At 43.9% G+C, this 25,370-nt stretch overlaps 1 protein-coding gene across 2 annotated transcripts in view; it reads right to left on the bottom strand.

Annotated features, from left to right (window-relative positions):
• Positions 1-25,370, bottom strand: part of LOC121269880 (cell migration inducing hyaluronidase 1) — a 254,333-nt gene that overhangs the window by 72,941 nt on the left and 156,022 nt on the right. For both annotated transcript variants that reach the window (XM_041174945.1, XM_041174946.1), the window contains exons 9-11: positions 23,900-24,021; positions 20,699-20,846; positions 15,746-15,937 (exon numbers count right to left, since the gene is read on the bottom strand). In XM_041174945.1, coding sequence (XP_041030879.1) covers positions 15,746-15,937; positions 20,699-20,846; positions 23,900-24,021 — 462 coding nt within the window. The remainder of the gene's footprint in view (positions 1-15,745; positions 15,938-20,698; positions 20,847-23,899; positions 24,022-25,370) is intronic.

The raw sequence follows: 25,370 nt of genomic DNA, 5'->3' as shown, positions 1-25,370 counted from the left end.
AGGGATCAGGTCATATTCCACATCTATTGCTGGGTCAGTTGAAGCACCTCCGATGACAAATCTGCAATCTCTGTATGCTGGGTCATAATGAAGGCTTGGGTCATGAGGAGTCAGATGTTCAGAGAGCCCCTACCCTCAGCTCAACCACGTCCCCCTCCTCATATAATTACAGCGGCAACATGCCAAATGGCCATGGATTTTTCAAGGTCAATAGTCAATATTCCTCATGGTTTGTACAGGCTGATCTCTTTTGTTAGAACTTTGGCACAGATTTATAGGTGAACCACCTTAGAAACCTGGGCAATCAAAAGGAAATCCGGCAAAACTCAGAAATACGACAGCAACAAAATCACAAATAAATTGAAAGTGTTTGTACTCCGGGGACCTTTTATCCCACCCTTGGATGACAATTTGATAAAAATATGCTGCCCGCCTGCTCCTTTGGCCAGTGCGATGAGCACAAAATTGCACAGGCATTGTCAAATCTTGGTCAATAGGCTTTTTAATGGCCTTAATTTGGCCATTTAATTGTCGGCGGGCGTGGCTCCAACTCCCCTGTGCGGCCATCGACCACAATATTACACGTGTGTGCGGTGATGTCGGGTCACATGCTTGACATCATTTCTGGTAATTTTACATGCATTTGGCTTGGGTGGATTCCCGACTTCGGAAAGTAAAATTCAAGCCATTGTTTACTGGAGTCAATTTTGATTTTGCGTTATAGATTTTTGAGTATCGTATTTTTGAGGTGTCGTGCCTTTGAACTGTGTAAAATTATGACTGTGCTCCAGATGTGTCATAAAGGCCTCTGTTGGTGGAGATATATTCTTCCAGAGCAGGTATTTCAGCATAAGCAAAACTTCACAGTGATATACCAGCAGCATCGTAAACAGTCAGCTGTTTCAAAGAATCCACCCTGCACAGCTTATTAAGAAGTGTGTATATTTTGTCTTGCCAATTTTCTATCCTCACCCTCCTTGCAAATGTTTGTTAAGCTGACAGAGTCTGCAGAATACGTATGACAGAGTGTAATGTAGAGTTATTCCCGACTGTGATATTCAGGGCTCTGTCACTTATGAACTTTTGAGTCAACTCACTTCTGCAAACATCATCAGGGAGCTTAATTAAAGTTTATTGATTTGGGGTTTTGACTGGTACATGTGTCCATCCAGGATTTGCCCAAGGGGTTCTTTGTATTTCTGAACCATTCTCTTGTCCGGCGAGTTTTGATATATAGGGAGCAGTCCCAATGTGATCTTCCTGTTCATTCTCTGTGAAATGTTATTGGACTAGCAGCCCAGAGGCAAAGGCAAGAGTATCATCTCTGTCACTAACAGACACTAACGATGCCTGGCACCCTCTCATTGGGCCATGCTGTGCTGCCAGCTGCTGCCACATTGCCCACGTGGTGCGTACACTTGAAAAGGATGCTCGCGCAATTGGTTGCTCCCAGGATGCCGGAACACAGTGAAGGAGCACTATCCTCACATCACACAGCCCACCACCATAACAAATCTCAGCCACAGAGATGAGGACAATATATTCACACATCACTTTTCAAACAACAAGCAGCACGAGGGGTTCTACACTAACAGTCCTAAAAGAGCCAGGCACCCAAATTGCAGGTGAGGCCATCTTTAAGAACCTCTGCTCCTGTAAAGTATCTGGAAGTTTTCTGACATGTTTCAGTCACTGTTGTATGGAGTACCCGGATTTGGCTATGTTGCTGCATCGTCACAATGAAGGAAGAGAAGCTGGTGACCTGCCCAGACGAAGGCTGTAACAGGTATGGGGACACAAGTGGCAGTGCCTCTGGATATACTGTGCCTAAAGGGGATGGGGCAGGGGCTGCAGAGAGGCCAAGCTCTTCATGATGCCCTCTGCCAACTTGGAGCTGGGTTCCACGCTCCTTGACAGTGACAGGAGGCTATCTGTCTGACAGGCCATCCAATGCACCCTGCAATGAAAACAGGAAATGCTGGAAATACTCAGCAGGTCAGGCAGCATCTGTGGAGAGAGAAATAAAAGTCAAATATGACTCTTCCTCAGAACTGAAGTAAGGTAGATATGTGATGGGTTTTATGCTATTAAAAGGGTAGTGGGGATGGGAGGAAGAACACAAGGGAAGCTCTGGGATAGGGCAGGGAATAGGGGAGATTAAATAACAAAGATGCATGGAACAAAACTTAAAGGGAGTGATAATTGTTGTAGTAAAGGAACAAAGCATTTGTAGAGAGAGTATGAATGGCAGAATAATGAACAGCTCTGTCCGAAAGCAAAAACATGAAAAACAAGATTCAGGCTGGCACATGGCAGAAAAACAGAATCAACATGGGGGACAGGATTCATGGTCTGAAACTGGTGAACTCATTGTTTAGTCCAGAAGTCTGTAAATTGCCTAATTGGAAGATGATGTCGATGGGTGTTGCCCCATCAAGGTTCTCATCTGGGAAGCTGCGACATCGCCCCCTGGTGAGCTGGCAAACAAACCATTTCCCTGGCCTGGGTAAAGTCCACTTGTGCCTGATGATCCACCATATGCTGATCTCAACTATATACGTGCCTTCAAGGTGTGTACAATGCCTGTGTCTGAGTCAGTGGCATTGAGAATCTGATCTAGATAAGGGCCCTCCTGACTAAAGCTGTGCTGTTGCTCTTTCTCTCCTCCTTCTGGTGCTCCTGTGGCTGGTAGGTGGCAGTACTTGAGTGTTGGGGTGGGAAGCAAGAGGTCCATGGTCACACCATCAGTAGTTTGCCCATCATGTCAGATAGCAGGATGAGGATGTGCTGGGAGCTGAGCAGGAGCATAGTTCAGGAACACACTGTTATCCTCAATGGATCTACTGTTTGCCACCTTGTCCTGTATGAGACAGAGGGCAGAATGTCAATGGCAGCACCAAGTTTGGATGATGTGTCTATCATAGCTGAATAGCTATATACACACAGAGGTAGTGAGACGCTGGCAGTGTTGATAGTTGTGTGAGGGTGAGCTGGAGTATCTGGATGATATATGTGAATCCTGATTGCCAGGGAGTGCTGCGGGGTGTGTGATGGGAGTGTGGTGCATTGAGCAGCATTAAAGGCAGCAGTTGTGGTAGATAGGGGATGTCATGTGAAGTTGCATTCACTGGTCTTGACCACAAGTGTGAAGTCCTTAAACCTCTTAAGGCACAGCTGTCGGGTCCTTGGGTCCAGAGCCAGGAGCTGATCACCCTGGACACTGCTCTCATTCCCTTCTTTAGGGTGTCCAGATCCTTGTGGAACCATGATGCCTCTCTCCCTGTTCACTTCCAACACTAATACCTCCAGTACCACATCCGTGAAACTGGGGAGTCCTCTCTTTGCCTTGGTGTTCAATTTTACATAGTTTAGATCCCAGCAATAATATTCAGCACAGCTTCCCTTTAAGAGGAACAGGTGGCCTTTAAGAAGAGAATTTTGGTTGCTCCAGGTATTCTCAGTACAACGCTACTTGTCCCCCTGCTGAGTGCAGAGGCAGCCGACAGCACAAAGTGACAGCCAGAATTGGAGACGGATGCTTCATCTGTATTCCAATCAGGCGAGTCCAATGGCACTGACAGGAGCTAAGCATGAATCACCAGCCCCTGCACCCTAAAAAATGGGACAAGTGAATTTTCAGTGTCATGAATTCAAAACTCACCCTGGCAAGTTGCAAAGTTGAAGTTCATAATTCTGGTCATCTGTGGGTTTGCAACAGAAAAAAAACACACCCTGAAACCTTCCAGATTGCCAGAATAACCCAACTGGCTCACTAGTGGACTTAACAAGGAAAAGAATCTGCCCCCCTTAGCCGTTGCCAATATGTGACTCCAGTCATACATTACATAGTTGACATTCTGGGAACAGAAAATAACGGCCCCTTCAATCGCAACTGTCTTGATGCAGGTTGCATCATTGCGGGAGTAAGTTCAGCCTAAATCTTCTACTGAGAAACACCAGGTTGGTTATGCCTCCATGGACAGGATTTTATGTCCCGCAGGCAGGCGCATGCTCAACCTGATCGGGCATAAAGTCACCCGCAATGCTGTCGGGTGAGCATCCCAATGTCATCGCACATTCTCGCGATCTATCGGTTGGCGGTCACAGGCGAGAGTCGGCTGCACGCCTGCCGACAGTTAGGAGGGCTATTAAAGTTTCACTTAGCTGCCATTTTTCAGGGCCTGCTCAATTGTTCAGGTGAACAGGTCAGGCGGCCTTTGCATTTTTTATGAAACCTCATCCACGGGCAAGATGAGGTTTCCAACGGCAAATAAAAAAAGCAGAAAAAATTGTTCAACTTCATTTCAGACATGTCCCTCTTCATGTGACTGACTCACACGTGGGGACATGTTTATATCATCTTTTAAATTTTTATTTGTGTTTCCCCAATTCTTCAGCTCCCTGAGGCAGCTCTGTGCTCAGTGTGCGCTCCCGCGTGCATGCGCAGACTCCCAGGCTCGCCCTCCTCCCGGCCCTCCACCCCAGCATCGCTGAGCATTGAAGTGCACGCTTCATGCTAGCTGGCCATCAATTGGGGGCTGATCGTGGGCTGTGGGGCTTTTCCCAGGCCCGCCTGATTCACCCACCCAACAGAGGGAGAATCCTGTCCCATGCCTAGTTAAACACGGTATGAGTCAGCACATTTTTGTGGCAGTTAGTAATGGAAGGTTAAATTTTCCAAACACACTGATGGGTAATGGTTGACACCTTCATTAATCCATAGTGACTCAGTGTTGGATAAAAAGCCACGGGCCTGAATTTGACGCTTGAGCATGCGCGCCAAGTCAGTGGGCCCAGAAGTGGAAACAGAACGTGCTTCTGCCTGCGATCGGTCCCTGAACATAATTTCAAGCTGGCTGGCCAATTAACGGGCAGCCAGCACAAAACGCGCGGTAGGAAAGCATCGGCGCTGCCAAGGGGAGCGGGAAGCGGTCAAGCGCCGGCTAAAGTGAGGGCGGGCGCTTCCAGTGAGCTCCCTGAAGACAGACAGCTGCTGCGGAGCTGCTTCAGGGAGCTGCAGGCCTCGACAGATTAAATGATAGGGAAAAAAACTGCACCAAGCTGTGTCTGTGCAGCACATTAAAAAGCATCTGACAGCAGAACTCAAAAAACATCAGTCCCCAGATATCTTGTTTTTAAAATTATATTTCACCCCGGACATTTCATCCCGCTTTTGGGAGAAGTTTGGTCAAAAACGGGCTGCCCACCTGCCTGTTTTGAGCATGTGACAAGCACAAAATCGCACGGGCAATGTAAAATCGTGGGCAATAGGGTTTTTAATTGGCCCTTTAATTGTCGGCAGGCGCGGCTCTGACTCCCGCGGCCTCAATATTGCTTGTATTCACGATGGCACCAGGACACATGCCCGACGTCATTTTGCACAATTTCACGTGCATTCGGGTCATGCACACGCCTGCCCACCCAATCAACATCAGATTCTGGCCACTGTCTAGTTTCAGCTCCATTACACACAAGTAGGGCTACCTGTGCGTAGCCACAACTCCTGTGCCCTCTATAAACTACTTTCAGTGCCATCATTCCCAGTAACCATGCCATTACCATTAATAATGGAGGGTTGTGTAAAGCAGCTCTGCTCATCAAGCAATGTGGGAATGAGTCAAACAGGAGCCCACTCTTGTGGATGCAACACTGTTCAAGTTAATATAACTGGAAGAGTCGTGTCCCACAAACATACTCACACACACGTTACATAAATTAGTCCTCAAATCATTCAAATGTGTCAACACCCCAAAATAAAGCAGTTAACAGAGACAATGCAATGGATTTTTATTGTCATCACTTGGGCAATATTTAGCCAAAGGGCACCAAGCACCCTTTACAAAACTCACTGATTTTAATTCTTTTGCTCGCCTTACACCCCACTTTAAGGTGCTGCCTTTCATGCAGCTACTAATGTATATAATATTTTGGAAAATATTTTTCTTTTAAAATAGAGGTTTAGTCTGCGGGTCTGTCTTAATTGGATTAAAGCCAGATAGCCTGGGTGCTTTGATGGGTACTGGTTTTAATATGTAAGGGAGATAGTGTGTATTTGCATTTTTTGAATAGAGCGTTCAAGAAATTGAGTGAAAATGGACACCTATCCAGCAGCTACCAAGCAATATGTGTATATTACTAATAAAGTTGGTACTATGAAAGAGGTTTCATTGTTAAAAGGTGAAGTTCAAAGAGGCTGGGGAGACAAAGAGAATTTGAATTCAATCAGTGGTGGTAGGTATAACTTCAGTAGTTTTCGGGTGTACAGAGCAGAGGCAATGTGAGATCAAAAGGCTCCAACTGGCTCCACAGCAACCAAAGCAAAAGAGCCTGATTTTGAACTCATAAGGTGAAAATGCTTTGCCTGGTGTCTGGTTAAGTCAATGGGTTGCTGTTGCCTTAATGGAGATTAGTTTGGGAATTTGTTAAGTTATGATAGTATTAATTTGTAGTCATGTGAATATATATTTTAACCTGTATAAATTAATAAAATGTTTCACTTTGTTTAATGTAAAACCTCGAGAAATGGTGGTCTGATTCTGGGATTTAGAGTCGCATCTCAAATATAACAGTTAAAAATATAGGTTATGACAGTTGTTTAAAGTTTCCCTCTGGGATTTTTTAAATAACTCAGCTTTACCAACCGCATCGGTCATAACACTGTCCCAGGCCCACAATGATTCTACCTGCTGTCCACCTGTCACTGCTAATGTGAAGCTCAGGATGTTTTAAGGCCCATACATCATTTGCGCGCTGAATACATGAAAACAGTGCTCACCAGGTGGGTTCAGTAGAGCCAGGTAGTAGCTGAGGCCTGACCTGAGGCCGGGGGTAGTGGCAGGAGGAGAGGAAGCAAATCCCAGGAAGAGCCACATACAGACCAGGAATGGCCTGGAGTTTTGCTGTCCCTGTGAGAGCCGCTGGCCAGGCCACTCTATATCAGTATGGTGTGAGCATGCAGCACACCTACCCATTGGTGCTTCCAAATTGGAATCGACTCCAATGTCCTGATTTGCATATTCAAAGTGGCCTCTCATGTGAGGAAGGTAGGGATTCCAACCTCTACTAAGATGGACGCTGTGATCAAGACCATAAGCCTTGGGAGCAGAAATTAGGCCATTCGGCCCATCAAGTCTGCTCTGCCATTCAATCATAGCTGATAAGTGGAAGTGAGCTCCTGCTCCTCACTGCTGTCTATGCCACCTGCTGGAAAGCACATGTCTGAGTCTCCAGTCACAACCTCTAGCACCTAGAAGGACAAGGGCAGCGGGTGTGTGGCAACATCATCACATCCAAGCTCCCCTCCAAGCCACACACCATCCTGACTTGAAACTATTATCACCTGCCCTTCCTTCATTGTCGCTGGATCAAACTCCTGAAACTTTTTCCCTTACAGCCCTGGAGGGTGTATCTTTACCACATGGACTACAGCAGCTCAAGAAGGCAGCCACACCTTCTCAAGTGCCCCCCCTGGGGGTGGGAAATAAATTCTAGCCTTTCTGGGGATATTCATAATCCGAGACGAAATTAAAACAAAGGTGAAAATGGGATTTATCTCAGTGTTGATGTTCTCTATAGTTCAACAACCTGGTGATTCTCCAGGTCCAGGCATACAGGTACCCCAAAGGACTCGTTATAAAAAAATACAATGATGAACATATGAGAATTGGTTGCCAGCAGTAATTTCAGCATTTGCTGCTTATATAATATCAGTGGGATTCCTCAATGTCTGTCAGCCCTGCCACAGCAGGGACACTCTCGCCCCTGAGTCAAAGAGTTGTGGGTTCAAGTCCCACTCCATAGGTATAAGCAAATAATCCAGGCTGATACTCCAGTGCAGCAGTCAGGAGTGCCATGGATGATATGTTAAATCAAGATCCTGTTTCTTCTCAGCTGGTTGTCCAAGATCCCACGAGCAGGAGAGTTCGCCCAGGGTCCCGACCAATTCATATCCCTCCGCAAATGTCAGCAAAGCAGATTGCATGGTTAATAGCACTTGCCTGTGGGAGCTTGCTGTGCACAGATTGGCTGCAATGTTTCCCACAACAGTGACTACATTTCAAAAGTACTTCATTGGCTGTGAAGCACTTTGGGATGTCACCGGGCTGGGGAAGGTGCTACAGGAATGCAAGCTCTTCCTTTCTTTACTGCCCCGTATCTACTCGCAGGTATTCATTATGCCCGTAGGACACGTGAACAGAACAGGTAACATACGGTTAACAGCAAAAAATCTACAGCTGAGTTGTTTATTTTCTTTTTCCAATTTTGATGATTTGGATTGATCTTCAAAACAAATTATTTTCAAACTCAGTGGGGATTTACAGATTACAGTGGAAGAAAATCAGAAACATATGCACATAGTTTAAAGTTTCCAAAGAGCTCCTTTTCCACTGTTTTCAAATTAAGCATTTTTGCCAGACGATGGAAAAAATAATTTCAGCAAGATAGTTAGGAAAATAAAGACACACAAAGAATTAGGCAGCATGTTAGGCCATAGGTTGAATGGAATTAGAGAATCATAGCATGGTTACAGTGCAGGAGGCCATTCAGCACAACCTGTCTGTGTTGGCTCCTGCAAGGAAGCCTCACCTGGTCCCACTCCCCCACCCTTTCCCTGTCCATCTGCAAAATTTTTTTTTTCAGGTAACTGTCCAATTCTCTTTTGAAGGCCTCAATTGAATCTGCCTCACCCACACTTTCAGACAGCGCATTCCAGATCCTAACCACTCGCTGTTTAAGGAAGTTTCATGCCATCATTGGTTCTTTTACCAATCACTTTAAATTGGTGTCCTCTGGTTCTTGACACTTCAGCCAATGGGAATAGTTTCCCTCCACTTGCTCTGCACAAACCCCTTGTGATTTTGAACACTTCTATCGAGTCTGTTCTCACCCTTCTCTTCCCTAAGGAGAACAAGCCCAGCTTCTTCAATCTATCCACGTAACTGAAGTCCCTCTGCAACCATTCTCGTAGGGCTTTTCTGGACCTGCCTTCACACCCTTCCTAAAGTGCGGTGCCCAGAATTGGGCGCAATACTCTGTGGTTGAACCAGAGTTAGGTTCATCATAACTTGTTTGCTTTTGTACTCTATGCTCCTACTTAAAAAGCCTAGGGTCCCATATGCCTTTTTAACCACTTTCTCAACCTGCCCTTCCACCTTCACGCACGTGTACTGCAGGCCACCCTCTTCCTGTACACCCTTTACAACTGTAGCCTTTAGTTTATATTACCTCTCCTCATTCTTTCTCCCAAAATGGACCACTTCACACTTCTCTGCATTAGATTTTTAAGTGCCACGTGTCCAACCATTCCACCAGCCTATGTCCTCTTGAAGTTTAACACCACCCCCTTCCATTCGCAATACTTCCAAGTTTTGTGTCATCTGTAGGTTTTGACATTGTGCCCTGTACACCCAAGTCTAAATGATTAATATAGATCAACCAAAGCAGTGGCCCTAGTTCTGAACTCCAGGGAACCCCACTGTATACCTTCCTCTTGTTTGCAAAACACCCGTCCACCACTCCTCTCTACTTCCTGTCACTCAGTCAGCTTCGTAACAATGCTGCCACTTGCCCTTTTATTCCACGGATTCTAACTTTGCTGACCGGTCTATTATGTGGCACTTTATCAACTGCCTTTCAGAAGTTCACGTACACCACGTGAACCCCGTTACCCTCATCGAAAAACTCAATCGGGTGGGTTAAACACAATTTGCCTTTTACATAGCTACACTGGCTTTCTGTGAGTAATTTGGAGTTGTTCACATAACTGTTCATTTTTTCCCAGATTATCATCTCTAAAAGCTTTTTCACCACAGAGAGTAAACTGACTAGGTTGTAGTTTCTTACCCAGTTTTTTGAACAAAGGTGTAACATTTTAAATCCTCCAATAATCAAACGCCAGCCACATTTTTAAGGATTGGAAGATAATGTCCAGTACCTCCGCAATTTCCGTCCTTACTTCCCTCTGTTTCCTGGAATGCATCCCATCCAGCCCTGGAGAATTATCAATTTTAAGTGCAGCCAGTCTTTCTAATACAAACATCTTCTCAACTTTTAGCCCCTCCAGTATCGTAATGACTTTATATTTCATGATGGCTTTGGAAGCATTTCTTTTCTTGGTAAAGAGAGATGAAAAGTACTCATTTAGTGTCTCAGCTACACCCTCTGCCTCCATACATGGATCTGCTTTTGATCTCTAATCAGCCACACCCATCCTTTTACCACCCTTTTGACAATTTACAGGCTTATTGAAGATTTTTGCATTCCCATTTATGATGGCATGTTAACTGCCAGTCTCTTCTCATTCTCTCATTTTGCCTCTTATTTCCTTTTTCATCTCCCCTCTGCAATTTATTTATTCAGCCTGGTTCTCACCTGCTATGTGTCATACACCCCCTTTCATGCTCCATCTTACTGTCTATCTCTCTTGTGATCCAGGGACCTTTGGCTTTGGTTGGCCTATCTTTTGACATCATGGGAATATACCTTGACTGGACTCAAACCATCTCCTCTTCAAAGGTAGCTCATTGTTCCATTACAGTTTTGCCTATCAAACTTTCATCCCACTTTACTTAGGACAGTTCCATTTTCACCTCACTGAAATTCTGCATACTTCAATGTAGTATTTTTACTTTAGATTGCTCCTTGTTCTTTTCCGTGGCTAACCCGACCTTATGATACAATGATCACTGTTTCCTAAATATTCTGTGACTGACACTTGATCCACTTGATGCACCTCATGCCTCAGAAGCAGGGGCAGGGTTTTGCCCTTGCCGGGTGGTCTTGGCGGGTGCAGTCGGGAGCTGACTGCTGCCCGCCTTCAAAGCCGGACGGCGATTTCACACTGGTGGGCCAATTAAGGCCCGCCCAGCATGAAGCACATGCTGCAGCGCTCAACGCTGCCTGCGCGGGGGAGGGGAGGAAGGTGAGCAGGATGAGTGGGGAAATTCGAGGATGAGTGGGGAAATTCGAGGATGAGCGGGGAAATTCATGGATGCTCAGTGGTAAAGCCCTCTGAGGCACAGAGCTGCCTCAGGGAGATGAAGAGTTCTGGAAAACAAAAATAAAGAGTTTTTAAATGTTAAAAAACATGTCCCCTCATGTGACTCTGTCACATGAGCAGGGACATGTTATGAATGAGATTTCAATTTTTAAAAATTTTTTATTTGCTGTTGGAAACCTCATCCCGCTTGTGGATCAGGTTTCCTAAAAATTGTAAAGGCCGCTTGGCCTTTTTGCCTGCTTGCAAACCGTAAAGTTGGACCAGCAGTGAAAAATGTAAGGTAATTAATAATTTAATGGCCTTAAAAGGCTTTCTAATTGTTGGCGGGCGCGCTACCGATTCCCGCCTGCGCCTGCCGACCAAACTATCACGTGACCGCTCGTTGACATCAGGACACTCGCCCGACGTCATGTCACGCTCGAGCAGATCAGGCGCACACCCGCCCGCCAAGACGAAAATTCTGCCCCAGATCCAACAATGCCTTCTTCCTCACTGGGCCAGAAACATAGGGCTGGATTTTACGGCTCCCCGCTAGCGTGTTTGAAGGTGAGGAGGGGACTCATAAAACGCAGTGTGTGGCCTTTCCACTGCCTTCCCTCCTACCCCCGAACCGGTTTCTTCACTCAGCCGGTTGGAAAACATCCCGTCAGCAGGAGAGTTTTCCCAGGGTCCCGACCAACTCATATCCCTCCACAAACTTGTTTCCCATTTTACAGGGGTCAAGGGTGGCATCAGGCAGCCCGTCTGCCCTCCCCTGGCAGAAGTCTCATCCTGAGCCAATTAATATCCCTCCAAGTGTAAAATGCTGTCGGGCAGCTGACTATTTGGTGGGCGGGATCCAGAATGAATTTTTAGTTGGATGGAGGCAGGAAATATGGCTGTAAAATCCGGTCCATATTCTACTGGAAAATTCTCCTGAAGACACTTCAGAAACTCTTCCTTTTCTCTGCCCTTTATATTATTACTATCCCAGTCTATAGTAGGATAATTGAAGTTCCCCATTATTACTCCTCTATAGTTCCTGCACCTCCCTGTAACTTCCTTGCAAACTTGCTCCTCTATATCTATCCTAATAGTTGGTGGCCCGTAGAATACACTCAGTAATGGTAACTCTATTGTTTCTGAACTCTAGCCAAATAGATAGATTCATTCCCTCCAGGCTATCCTCTCTCTCCAGCACTGTAATGTTCTCTTTAACCAATACTGCCCCCACTCCACCTTTCTTTCATCTCTATCTTTCATGAACACCATGTGTCAGAAATATGGTCTTTTTAAAGCCAGGTCTCCATTATTGCCACAACATAATATTCCCATGTGGCTATTTGCATATGTAGATCACCAACCTTATTTATCACACTCCTTGCATTTACATACATGTACTGTAAGGTTAATTTAGACCTTCTTGTATTCCCTCACCTAATATCTTACCATTTCTAGCCCTCTAGTGTTAGCTGCTTCTCCCAGTCCTTTGTGAACCTTGTATATCCTTTCTAATGCTAGATTGATGGAGACACTGGTGTAGCGGTAAAGTCACTGGTCCAGTAAACCAAAGGCCCAGCCTAATGCTATGGGGGCAAGGGTTCAAAGCCCACCATAGCAGCTGGTGGAATTTAAATTCAACTAATAAAAAATCTTGAATTGAAAGCTAGTCTCAGTAACGGTGACCATGAAATTATCATTGATTGTTGTAAAAAACCCATCTTCTTTTAGGGAAGGAAATCTGCCATTCCTACCCAGTCTGGCCTACTTATGACTCCAGACCCACAGCAATGTGGCTGGTTGAGTTAACTGCCCTCTGAAATGGCCCAACACATCACTAATTCAAGGGCAATTAGGGATGGGCAACAAATGCCAGCCTTGCCACCCCATGAAAAAAAAAATCCTGCTTGCCATCCCCTGGCCAAGTTAGTCTAGTTTAGATATTAAGAAAAGTAAAAGGTTAGCAGCTGGTAATAGTGCTAGGTCAAACCTCCTGTTATAGGTTCAATCACCATTTCTATCTGAAATCTGGCAGCCAGATTTCCAACAAGCTGGAAATACTCAAGTTACTGGGATGAGTATGTACCCGTAAATTACCTGGGGTTCTTGAACTGATGCTCTGAAGGTGAAAGGGTGTCATTTTAACTTTGAGGGATAGAGTAAAATGAGCAGCATCAAGTCGGCCACCATATCAATTGGCAGCATGAAATGAATACAGCCCTCCCAGTTTTCCCATTTGTTGACTTCAATGGCATCACTTTGACGTATAATTGGCAGCTAATTCAATATTACTCCTTTTATGCCACTGACAAAAATTAAGCTTTTCCTTAAAGTGTGAGAAAGGAAAAAGACCACAGAGCAGGAAATAAAACACATGGAACAGGTGACAGAGACTAAACTACATCCCAGTTAAACTTCTCACTTCCTACATTTGGTCAGGCTGGTTTGGATAATTCTCATTTGAAGACATTTTACATGGTGTGCAGGAGTTTAGTAGTCTCCGAAACTGAACAGAGCTCTGTGTAGTGGTTATGGTAGACACTTTGATCCCAGGAAGGGAGGCATTTTTTGAGTTCTCAGGGAACGTTAACAGGATCTGTCAGCATGCTGGCACGTGCCAAATGTTGACAATTTGGAATTTCAAGACTTGGCCCATGTTGGAAACTGCTGGAAATACTTGGCAACTGTACATTTCTCCGAGTGGAAATCTGCCACATTAGATTATGGAATAATTAGCAACAATGAAAGGTATGTAGTTATTGGAGGTTTAACACACTGGGGATCACTAGCAGGAGGTGAAGAAGAGTATCAAAGTGAATTGTGATGTGCTAAAATATAAATAACTGAATGCAGTTCATTCCTGCACGGCTGAGGGACTGGGGAGGAATATTCCAATGTATTTTTCTTTTTACTGATACGTTTTCTTTTGCATCTCCCAGGTGATTATGTTATGGCAGAGTGGTGGGGAAGGGCAGCAAGTATTTAGTCAGAATGTTCTAGCCATCTTGAGTACAGGTCAGCCTTGATAGATCAGCTGGTCAGTTCCTACCTGTCAATTTCACATGCTCCTACGTATTATGGACATAGGTCTTACCTTAGTACAACTTATAATAAATCAGATTTATTACTCAGGTGACTTTCATTTCCTTATTCATATGACAATGGCCATTCTGTCCCTCAGTCACATGGGAACACCACCACCTGGAAGTTCCTCTCCAAGCCACTCACCATCCTGACTTGGAAATATATCGCCGTTCGTTTACAGTCACTGGGAGTCAAAATCCTTGAACTTCCTCCCTAACAGCACTGTGGGTGTACCTACACCACATGGACTCTCCGGTTCAAGAAGGCAGCTCACCATCACCTTCTCAAGGGCAATTAGGGGTGGGTTATAAATGCTGGCCCAGCCAGCGATGCCCACATCCTATGAATGAATAAAAAATAGTCTCCATCCTGAGGGAGTCATTAAAGTTCTCTGAACCTTATGAAGAGTGTGTTCATGAGCAAAATGGTAAGACAGTGTCAGATAACTCACCACCATTACTCAATTATCTTTCTAATGATTATTGTTAGCCACCAAGATATTGTAACTTCTGTCTCACCTAATGATATCAATGAGAGTAGTTTCGTGAGGACAGTGGGATTTGCACATATAGCTTAAATCTTGGTTTTCCAGTCAGGACCATGAATTTAATGCAACCTTCTCAAAAGCTAAAATCCTGGATTGGGATCCAAACCTCAAGAGTAAATGACATAGAATTTGTTTGAAGAGGGGAAGTAAAATAACAATTTGCATTTATACAGCACCTTTAATATTGGAGATTGGAGGAGTTGTGAGGCAGTGCTGGATGTGGTGGATGGGTGTGTGCACCTGGGAAATCACATGCCTGGTGAAGGAGAAATGAGGCAGGGGTGAAAATAAGTATTGAATTATTTTGCCTGGAAGAGTTCCTGATAGACAATGGCAACTCTGTTAGAGAAGAAATGTGAAAAGATCAGACTAGTGTTTAACTAACTGCTCTCTCTGTTTCTGACAGCTGGGATCTGTCAAAGACCTGGGGTAGTGGCTTATTTGGTAAAGACATTGGTTATTGACTGGAAGGGCACAGTGACCAACGCTGATGTAATAATGACCAGCCCGTGTCCAGCAATACATACAGAAACAAGAGAACTGCCACAAGAAGAGCAGGTTTTTTTTTATTCATTCATGTGAAGTTAGTGTCAATTCTGGGTCATTTGCCTGAAGCCCTGTATCCAAAGAAGGTGAAGGAATGGGTCCCAACCAGGAAAAGATAAGGCAGAATGCCAAAGCAGAGATTGTCAAACAATGTATGGGAAGATCTGAACACAAATGTGAGACAACTAAGAGAGCATAATGCTTAAGACTGTCTGTTTAAAACAATCAGCTTTGACAGACCAATCACTGACTGCACAGTCTGAAAGCATCCTGTCCCCATTGACTCAAACAATTTTCCTCATTTTCCTAGAAACCTTTGCTTGAAGTCCAACTGCAGTCGCCATAAATTCACCCCTTATTTGCCGACACTTTCCTGGACCACTATGAGTTTCCTGCTCTCAGCTGACAATGGTGGCATTGAATGAATTGCCCATTGAGCCAATGCTGCTCTGGCGTTTGTGTCACGAACTGTCTGGTCACCCAACGTAGCAATTTAAATATCAGTCTTTTCCTAATTGTCTGCACTTCACGGTTTCACGATTTGGAATTTCCTCCAAGTAATGTAATTGTGTTAATTAAAAGCATTGTACCTTGGATTTTGACCTGATTTGCTTTGCATTCTGGACAGTGTAAGAGCTGAAATTCTTCAGTCTGATGCATTGAATAATCTGTGCTGGCAAGAAAGATGACATCACCAGCTTTCCAAGTTCTGGCATCATCTGCGAGCTCCAGAATGCTGCTATTAACGTGTGTATCTATGGTAACGGTCACCTTGGGCCGCACTGAAAGAAGAGAAATGAATGTTTGAGTGTGTAAGTATTAAACAGCATCTCCTGCCAAGCTTTCAATCTCTTTAAAACAGGACCATAAGCAGTCTTATATATAACAGCTGTTACTGGGAAATAAATATGAAAAAAAACATCTTAAACAATTTCTTCTGCATACTTGAAAGTTTTGGATGGCATTTTTCTCTTTGAACAAAGGTCAATAACACATTTTAATTACCTTTATTTTAAATGAAACACAATGAAAATGACAAATGTTATAATCTTTAAAACATGAGTTCAGTAACTGGAACAGTAAACAAGAAACATTACCCAATCCCAAACACCTGTGAGAAAGATCCTTTAACACTTCTCAACTAGTTAACTAACTCACTTACCCAATATAAATGACAAATGTCTCTGAATTTATCTACAGAATGGTTAGAACAAGGCTGAGTGGCAAGTCGTAAGGTCAGCAATTGCTAATTCTAGCAGTACATCTCATCCAATACTCAGGAAACTACTCCAGGTGATGGTTATAAAGGAGGCAAGAATTGTTCTTGTGTTTTGTGACATCACCAATGGGAATTTCCCAACACATTACACATGGAAATTTTCATCCCATTGGTCTGGCTGGATTCAAACTCAGGGCAGGGGTGAAAGGACTCTCTGCTTCCCATTCTTTGTAGTCAGTATGTGGTGAACACACCTAATACAACAGGGGCAACATGAGACAGAAGAAATGGCAGTACAGAGGGTAGGTGAGAGACGGCATGATGTAATAGCAGAAGGCTTCAGCTCTCCCCTTACATATCAATAGATAGTTTCAGTAGATCTTTTGAATGTAATTCAAATAAAGGATTATTTTCAAAGGTCTACAATGTGCTGGATGCTTTTCATTCAACAATACCTGAGTAGATAATAGAAAGTGGTTTTCTGAAGGGTACTCTAATGTATCATAAAGCACATCTGATTCAGACTGGGGATATATTGTGGCAACAGTTTTACAGGGAGTGACTGGACCATTTCTAGCCAACAGGCAGAATTTCAAACAAAGGAGGAGTAGGCCATTCAACTCCTTGAGCATTCTCCACCATTCAATAAGATCATGGCTGATCTGATCATGGCTCAATTCCACTTTCCTGCCAGCCCCACTTTGTCTCCCTTGTAGATTGAAAGTCTATCTAACTCAGCCTCAAATATATTGAATGATTCAGCCTCCACTGTTCTCTGGGGTACAGAATTCCAAAAACTAACAACTCTCAGAAGAAATTTCTCCTCATCTCCATCTTAATTGGAAGATGCCTTATTTTGAAACTATACTCCCTAGTTCTAGATTCCCCCACGAGGGGAAACAACCTCTCAGCATCTATCTGCCAAGCCCCCTCAGAATCTTATCTCTCCATTAAGGCCAATTATCATTCTTCTAAACTCCAATGAGTATAGTCCCAACTTATTCAATCTTTCTTCATAAAACAACCCCTTCATCCCAGGAATCAGCCTAGTAAACCTTCTCTAAGCTGTTTCCAATGCAAGTATATCCCTCCTTAAGTAAGGAGACTAAACAGTCAAGCAATTCTGACAATATAGTAGCTTCAGCTGCAATCAGTTAGAGGAGAAAGGCTGTACAACATACATAGAAATATATGTTAGATATTTTTAAATCATTTTCAAAAACAAAATTAAAGTATTTCAAGTTTTAAAGGGGGCAACTAAATCTGAATGACAAATTAAAGTGGGCATCTTGGTGAGGCAATCTGCTGGCATTAAGTTCTTCTAGATGCCAGTGCAGAGGTCTAGAGGGTGAAGGAGGGGTCATGATGATGTGACGTGTACGTGTGGAATCTTTAATTTCATCGGCTGGTCAGATATACATATCTAACTTCTTTAAAAGGACTTTTGCCAAGCAAAGACACTGACTTTGAAATGGCTGCAGAAGTCACCTGACCTACAAAATGGCCAAGTCTGGAAACTTCTGAATATGGGTTTTCCAGGAGATATGGCTACAGGCATTTCCCCTGATGGACTTCACACCTGCCATGGTCTACATTCTCCACAAAACATAAGGACAACGGACCTCTAGACTTTCTGACTACAGAAATTACCAAAAACAATGGAGGACTAACAAAGCTATTATGCAAGGAGGATGCCAAGAACCCCTCTCTGTATTGATGGCATCTTGATAGCTTTGACAATAAGAGATCAAAACTCATTTCATTAACCTGGATCACCATTGTGCACCAATAGCAGCTGCCACATGAGTAAAACCCCCTTGAGAAAAGTTGTGATTTATAAGCTTGTCTGTGGGCTACTGTAGTAGAAGTAGTCTGCAAATGGGCCAGTAACACCATCTCTCTCCCTGCTGCCTCAAGTTCAGAGCATTATCTCTGATAAGTTCTGAAGGAGACTTCCAAATTCCAAAGCTGCGTTTCCATGAAAACAAAGACCACTAAGAACTGCGTCAACCACAAACAACAGCAAAGCAAACTCTCTGTTTTCGCCTTTTATTATTGAATCTTAATTTGCCCAAAAGTTAACCTTCTCTATTGTAACTTATAATCTTGCAGGCTTGTGTGTTTTTTCTGCATAGGTCGTGACATGTGTTTAGCTTTTTAAATATTTTCTATAACTTTACTTGGGTGGGTTTTAGTTCAATAAAAATGAATCCCTTTGTGTTTAAACCCAAGAAAGCCTGTCGGACTGAGTTCTTTGCAATTAGCATGTAAACGGTTAAGTACAGGCACCGAGTTGACACTTCCATCCTTGTAAATTAAAAAACCCTAAAATAAAAGCAAAATACTGTGGATGCTGGAAATCTGAAATTAAAACAGAAAATGCTGGCAAAACTCAGCGAGCCTGGCAGCACCTGTGGAGATAGAACCAGAGTTAACGTTCTGAGTCCAATATGGAATGAAGAAGAGTCATGTTAGACTCGAAATGTCAACTGTGTTTTTCTCTCTTCACAAACGCTACCAGACCTACTGAGCTTTTCCAGTATTTTGTGTTACCAAAATAACCTGGTTATGATCAATCGAGGAGTGGGAGAGAAAGGGCAAGTTCTGCCATGTGTTCTCGCTGGGTCATAACAGGGCTCACTGGCAGCAGAAGTTTGCAGTGGTAGTTGTTAACCTATTTAAAATAAACTAACTGATCTCTAGGGTGAGTCAGGGAGACTCTGGTAGATTCCAGTCTTCACCTGAAGTCAGTTGGTTGAAAACTCAGCGAGCCTGTGAGGGGTAAGCAATTGGCTGGGCTGATTCAGGCCAGAATAACAGTTTTTGTTTTTGTTTTTTGAGAGTGTGACAAGGTGGGGATTACAGGAAGTAACCTATTCCTGTTGTTCTCCCATTGTCCTCTTCCTATATTCCTATGAGGTAGGCATTATAGTATACAAGTGTGATGGAGTAAGGACACATTAAGTAGGTGTGACATGGCGCGTGATACATAAAGTAAGTGTTTTGCTAAGACATGGGGCACCTTATAGAACGACTGGATCTCCTATGGCACTACACACAAGAAGTAAAGAATTGGAGATCAAAAGACCAAGGTTAAGGGAGAAGTCAGGGGCTTAGGAGAACCAGGTTCACAAGATGGAGAGAGGGTCTGAGATTCAAGGTGGGGAGTTTACAACCCTACCACTATGAGCTGGTTTTCAGATTGTACCCATTAACTACACTACAGGCTTGGGTTTTGTAAGATGGCCCAATACCACCCCAGTGGTTATTAACAAATGGTTTGCATATGTAGGCCCAAATATTAGACTTGAAAGAGGACATTTGTTACCGAGGAATGGAAACAGTATGCGTAGTGAATGGGTGTGCTGCTGACTGAGGTTCTGAAACTGGTCTAGTGGATAGCAAGGTGAGAGAGGAGTCCAGGGTAGAACATTTGGGGTAAAATGTTTCGCTCGGCGGGTGGACAGACATGTGCCTGACCTAACTGAGTATAAAATGATGTGCGATGATGTCGGGCGAGCATCCCAACGTCATCGCGCACTCTCGCGATATTTCGGTCAGTGGGTGTGCGCCGAAGTCAGCGGGCAGGATGAGGTTTCCAAAAGCAATAAAAATAAAAACGAAAACTTTAATTTTTCATGAATAACATGTTCCTGCTCATGTGATAGAGTCACATCAGAGGGGACATGTTTCAATGTTTATTTTTATTTTTTAAATTAATTTTTTCATATATCTTCATCTCCCCTGAGGCAGCTCAGTGCCTCAGGGAGAGTATGTAGCGTGCACTCGCCGCGTATGCACAATGGTCACGCTCGCCCAGCTCGCACTCCCCGCCCCCCGCCCGCACAGGCAGCGCTGAGTCCTGCCTTCACGTTTCATGTTGGGCAGGCCTTGATTGGCCCGCCAGCGTGAAATCGCCTTCCGGGCCGGGTGGCGGTGGGCGGGCAGCTTCCCTACCGCCCCCATCCACCTCCACCCAAAATCCTGCCCTTGACAAAGGAAAGTGGGTGAATGAACGAAATGGCAGGGGGACCTGGGTGTCCTCCGCTACAACACCACCTAGTGATCAGGGGGCCAGCAATTACAGCGTGACAACCAAATGTTGACAGCGTTTTCCCATTATTAAATGACTCAGAAATTGTGGTGAACAAGTTAAGACTTGATATGTGATAGGGTAATACGCAGCGGCTCTGTGAAAGTTAGCACAGAGGTGTGTTTAATATGGGTAGGCTAAGTGTTCACAATAACTACCAAGCTCAGGTCATGTCTGATGCACATTTATTTACAGCATAGCTGTCAATTACAGGAGATACTCAGCACAGACCTGGTTTACCACAAAGGAAGCGCACTTTGTAGTCATGGCAGATTCCATTAGCCTGGTCCTTATTCCGGCACACAAATCCATAGTCTTGATCATGCATATGGAACACCTCTGCTGTTCGACTGGCTGGGATTCCATCAACAGTAACAACCTATGGTATAAAGAGCACTTTAATGAGCACACTTCTGTTGAATTTCTGCAGATAAACACCCAGTCTCTCATCATAACTTCCCCAGTCATCCTGCCCATCTTATGTTGAAGTTACAATGTGAGATCAGGAGGAAACTTTACCCATTTATTGCTGTCAATAAAAATTCCAAAGTTCAGCATACTGGTCCCATTTGGAAATTTTAATCGTATGAATGGGCATGGGGTGGGAGTGGGGGTGCAGGGGTGGGGTAGGGTGGTGGTCAGGGTAGGGAGGGGCAAAGGAGAAAAATACTTTGTTTGGCTTCAGAAAACCATATATTTTGAGGCTGGAAGGATGCATTCTGATCCTACCTACCCAGCGGGGACTGTCTAAATCTCCCATGTAACTTACCCAGCTTGGATCTGCCCTAACACGATTTGAACCTGGTCCACTGAACAGACAGTAGGGGTAACAGCTCAAAGTTGGCAGGGTCCATCATAATAAATAATGTCAAGTCTGGATGATGTAATTGTGAACTGACTGCAATTTTAACTCGATGACCTGAGCAGGAAGTGGTGGTGAGTTGCCTGCCAGGTCCTCTCAAGTCCAACGGGGAGGAGATCAGAGCCAGAAGAGGTCCGAAGAAGCAAATTGTTTAAATTTAGTTTTACTTTCTTTGTAGAGCAGAAATAACCTTGGCCTTAGCAACCGATTCTGTCACTTGCCTGGTCCCTATGGGTGATGTCTGGGCTGCCTGATTTTCTGCCATTTCCTTTTTATTTCCCACCCGGAATGCCAAGATTTAAATAAAAGCCTGAAGTTAAAAGATTCCAAAGATTCCATGCCTCATCGCTGAAAAAGTGGGAGAGTTTCTGGGCTGAATTTTCCCAGTGCAGAGGTGGCAGGCGAGAGATGGGGGTAGGAGAATAGCAGGAAGACACATCCAGGCAGCTCCCCCGACAAATACCTGCACTGTGGGAGTTCCAATGGAGGTGTGCAGCCAATTGAACAACTTAAGGCTACTATCAGTGGTGATCATTTGCATTTATTGGAATTTTTCCAGAGACTCCGGCCACGTGCTGAGGCTGCCAGCTTAATGGTAGCGGCCTCCTTGTGGCAGGTTGGGAGGGGTCCATTAGACCCAGAGGCTCCATGCCCTCTTCACAGGGTCTCAGAAAGGAAAGGCATCCCCTGAGCCCCATCGATCCCCCGGAGCGCAGTCCCCTCTGTTCCTTTACCACTCTAAAATAAGTTTTATTTAGTTTTACTCGCCTGAGGGCACCTCCATTTTGAGGCACCTCCATTTTGAGGCATGGAGGCAGCCTCCTAATTATGTTGGACTCCTGAAGCCCACTGGAAAATCCTGCCCTCTAATCCACCCACCAGAAATCTGCCCACACTTACTTTTGAGTCTTTTCTCTTTAAAATACTTTGTAATCCCGGACAGACAGTCAATAAATGGCTATGATCTTACAGCAAGACATGGCTTTAAAATCAAACTTTTCGTGTTAGTCTCCAAACTTACTGGGGGAGAAAAATGACTTTCACTGCATTTTGGTGTCTTCAGTATTTCAGTCTTTTGTATTCAGTATCTGGAGTACTGGGTACAGAATTGGTCTACTTATTTAAGGAAGGATGTAAATGCATTGGAAGTTGTTCAGAGAAGGTTTACGAGGCTAATACCTGGAATGGGTGGGTTGTCTTATGAGGAAGGTTGGACAGACTAGGATTGCATCTGCTGGAGTTTAGAAGAGTAATAGGTGACTTAATAGAAACATATAAGATCCTGAAGGGTCTTGACAGGGAGGATGTGCAGAGGATATTTCCTCTTGTGGGAGAATCTAGAACTAGGGGTCACTGTTTAAAAATAAGTGGTCACCCATTTAAGACAGAGATGAGGAGAATTTTCTCTCTCAGAGGGTTGTGAGTCTTTGGAATTCTCTTCCTCAAAAGGTGGCGGAAGCAGAGCCTTTGGACATTTTTAAGGCAGAGCTAGATAGATTCTTGGTAAGCAAGGGGGTGAAAGGTATCAGGGTAGGTGGGAATGTGGAGTTGAGGTTAAAATCAGGTCATCCATGAACTTATTGAATGGCAGAGCAGATTTGAGGGGCTGAGTGGCCTACTCCTGCTCTTAATTCCTGTGTTCATATGTTCATAAGGTCGTATGTTCAGTCTCATCCAGGATTCAGTTTTAACATCTCAAAGAACTCGTGGCTAGAACCTCTAATTGGCACAGTTCACAGATATATCATATGATCGCTATTGTTATGCAGGCCCGAACCTGTTTATACTAAGATTCTTAATGTCTATGCAGATATATCACATCCAGGAATGTAGCGTGATTAGGCAATGTGCTTTGCCAATCAGAATGGGTATACAAATAAATGCTTTCATTTAAAATGCTGCCCAATGAAAACAGTGCCTTGTTTATCTGGGGAAACACTTGTTAATTATTAACTTCAAATCACCGTTTCACTCAACAGATGTAAACTGAACCTGGCATGAGTGATAAAAGTATTCAGCTTTCGTAGAAAGAATTTAGACTCTCATGGTACAGTGAGGGTTTACCTGTATATAATTAGTTTCTCAGAGTACAGTCCTAATTACCTGTATATTACTCTTACTCTCACAGAGCACAGTGCTGAAGGTTTAACTGTATATTGATTGGAGTCTTATAGAGTACAGTCCCAAATAACCTGCACATCAGTTGGACTATCAAAGAATACAGTCCTGATTAACTGTATATTGATTGGACTATCACTGAGTACAGTCCTGATTACCTGTATATCGATTGGACTCTCACAGAGTACCACCCTGATTACCTGTATATTGATTGGACTCTCACAGAGTACAGTCTTGATAACCTGTATATCAATTAGACTCTCACAGAGTACAGTCCTAATTACCTGTATATTGACTGGACTCTCACAGAGTACAGTCCTGATTACCTGCATATCGATTGGACTCTCACAGAGTACAGTCCTGATTACCTGTATATCAATTGGACTATCACAGAGTACAGTCCTGATTACCTATATGTCAACTGGACTATCACAGAGTACAGTCCTGATTACCTGTATGTCAATTGGACTCTCACAAATTTTTCCAGGAAATGCAACTCTCAGGTCCGACAGTTTTTCCCAGTCCCCCGATCCTCGCTCATCATCCCGGTTAAACCAATCGGTCCATTCCACATCTGCAGTCAAGTAACATTAAAATGTTGAAGACAGTGATGGTCAGCTCGGCAGTGGAATGATACATATTTTAATGGATGAAAAATTACGCAGAATGTGCTGAGCTCCCGAGTTGTTGACATGCTTTTCTACTGTATGAATCCCTGCTCTTGGTGGTTGGATTTGTAACCTATGTCTAATATTTAGAGAGCTTTGTGCTACAGCAATGGTATAGAATTTCGGCCTTGCCACACCTTCAATTCCACTCCAACCAGTCTTGAGCTGATGATTTAGTCGAACTGAGCCTAAAATGACAACAGCCTGAAGTGTCGCTCAGTGCCACTATCATGAAACAAGCAGGACTGCCTCAACCTTTTTCCTGTGCCAGCCACATAACCACTGGAGCCGCAATTAGCCCTGCAATTTTGAAGCGTAGTGTGTGATTTCCTGGCAGTTAATTGCTATAATCCCCTTTATATCAGCTGCAAACGTTACTAATCAGGCCAGGAACTGAATGCCAATCCAATGGAAAACAAACCCAAAACAAGTGCACATTTAGGCTTTAAGTTGCTAAACTCCTGCAGCTTCGAAGCAGCAAGAACAGGCTTTTGAGAGAAAATGATGCCTGAGGTTTTGCAATGTGTTTCGCATTGTCAGAGAACGTTAAGCTGAATGGCATTGAGTAGAATGTGCATCTGTGGAGATTTAAGCCTAATAATTGTTTGTGCAGTCAGCAATTTCTTTTTAATCTCTGTTTTTTTTTAATCAAGGCAAAGTCAGAGGCTGTATTTTCCAAACAAGACCAGCATTTAACATGAGCCATTTGTTATCTCAAGCCCCATATTCAGCTCCCACAATGTCTAGTGTTAGGGATATATATACATAGAGGCATAGGCAACTACTCAGTCTCTCCACTAGAAAGGAAGAGGAAGAGGCCATTCAGCCCCTCAAGCCTGTTCTGTCAATCAATTAGATCATGGCTGATCTGTACCTCAGCCCCATTTGTTCTGTCACCCTTGATACCTATACCAACAAAAAACTATCAATCTTGGTTTTGAAAATGGAATTGAGCCTGAATCATAGCTTTGTGGCAGACGGTACCAGGTTAACTCCAACATCTGTGTGGCAGACAGTACCAGGTTAACTCCATCATCTGGCTGAAAAGATACTTCCTGATTGAACTCTGAAAAGCCTAGCTCAGATCTTTAGGTTAAAGTAATGCTGTTCTTGGAAGCTATATACATACCAGCGGTTAACGTTATTTGAATGTCAACCTGCCAGGAACTAATCTAATGAACATGTTCAATAAAACCTGTTCACAACGGGTGGAATGTTCCCAGCTCCACGGTGGCAGGATTAAAGGCAGGATTTG

The sequence above is a fragment of the Carcharodon carcharias genome, chromosome 26 (assembly GCF_017639515.1).
Source record: "Carcharodon carcharias isolate sCarCar2 chromosome 26, sCarCar2.pri, whole genome shotgun sequence".
In the NCBI taxonomy this organism is placed as follows: domain Eukaryota; kingdom Metazoa; phylum Chordata; class Chondrichthyes; order Lamniformes; family Lamnidae; genus Carcharodon; species Carcharodon carcharias.
This window is presented reverse-complemented; position numbering and strand designations above follow the sequence as displayed.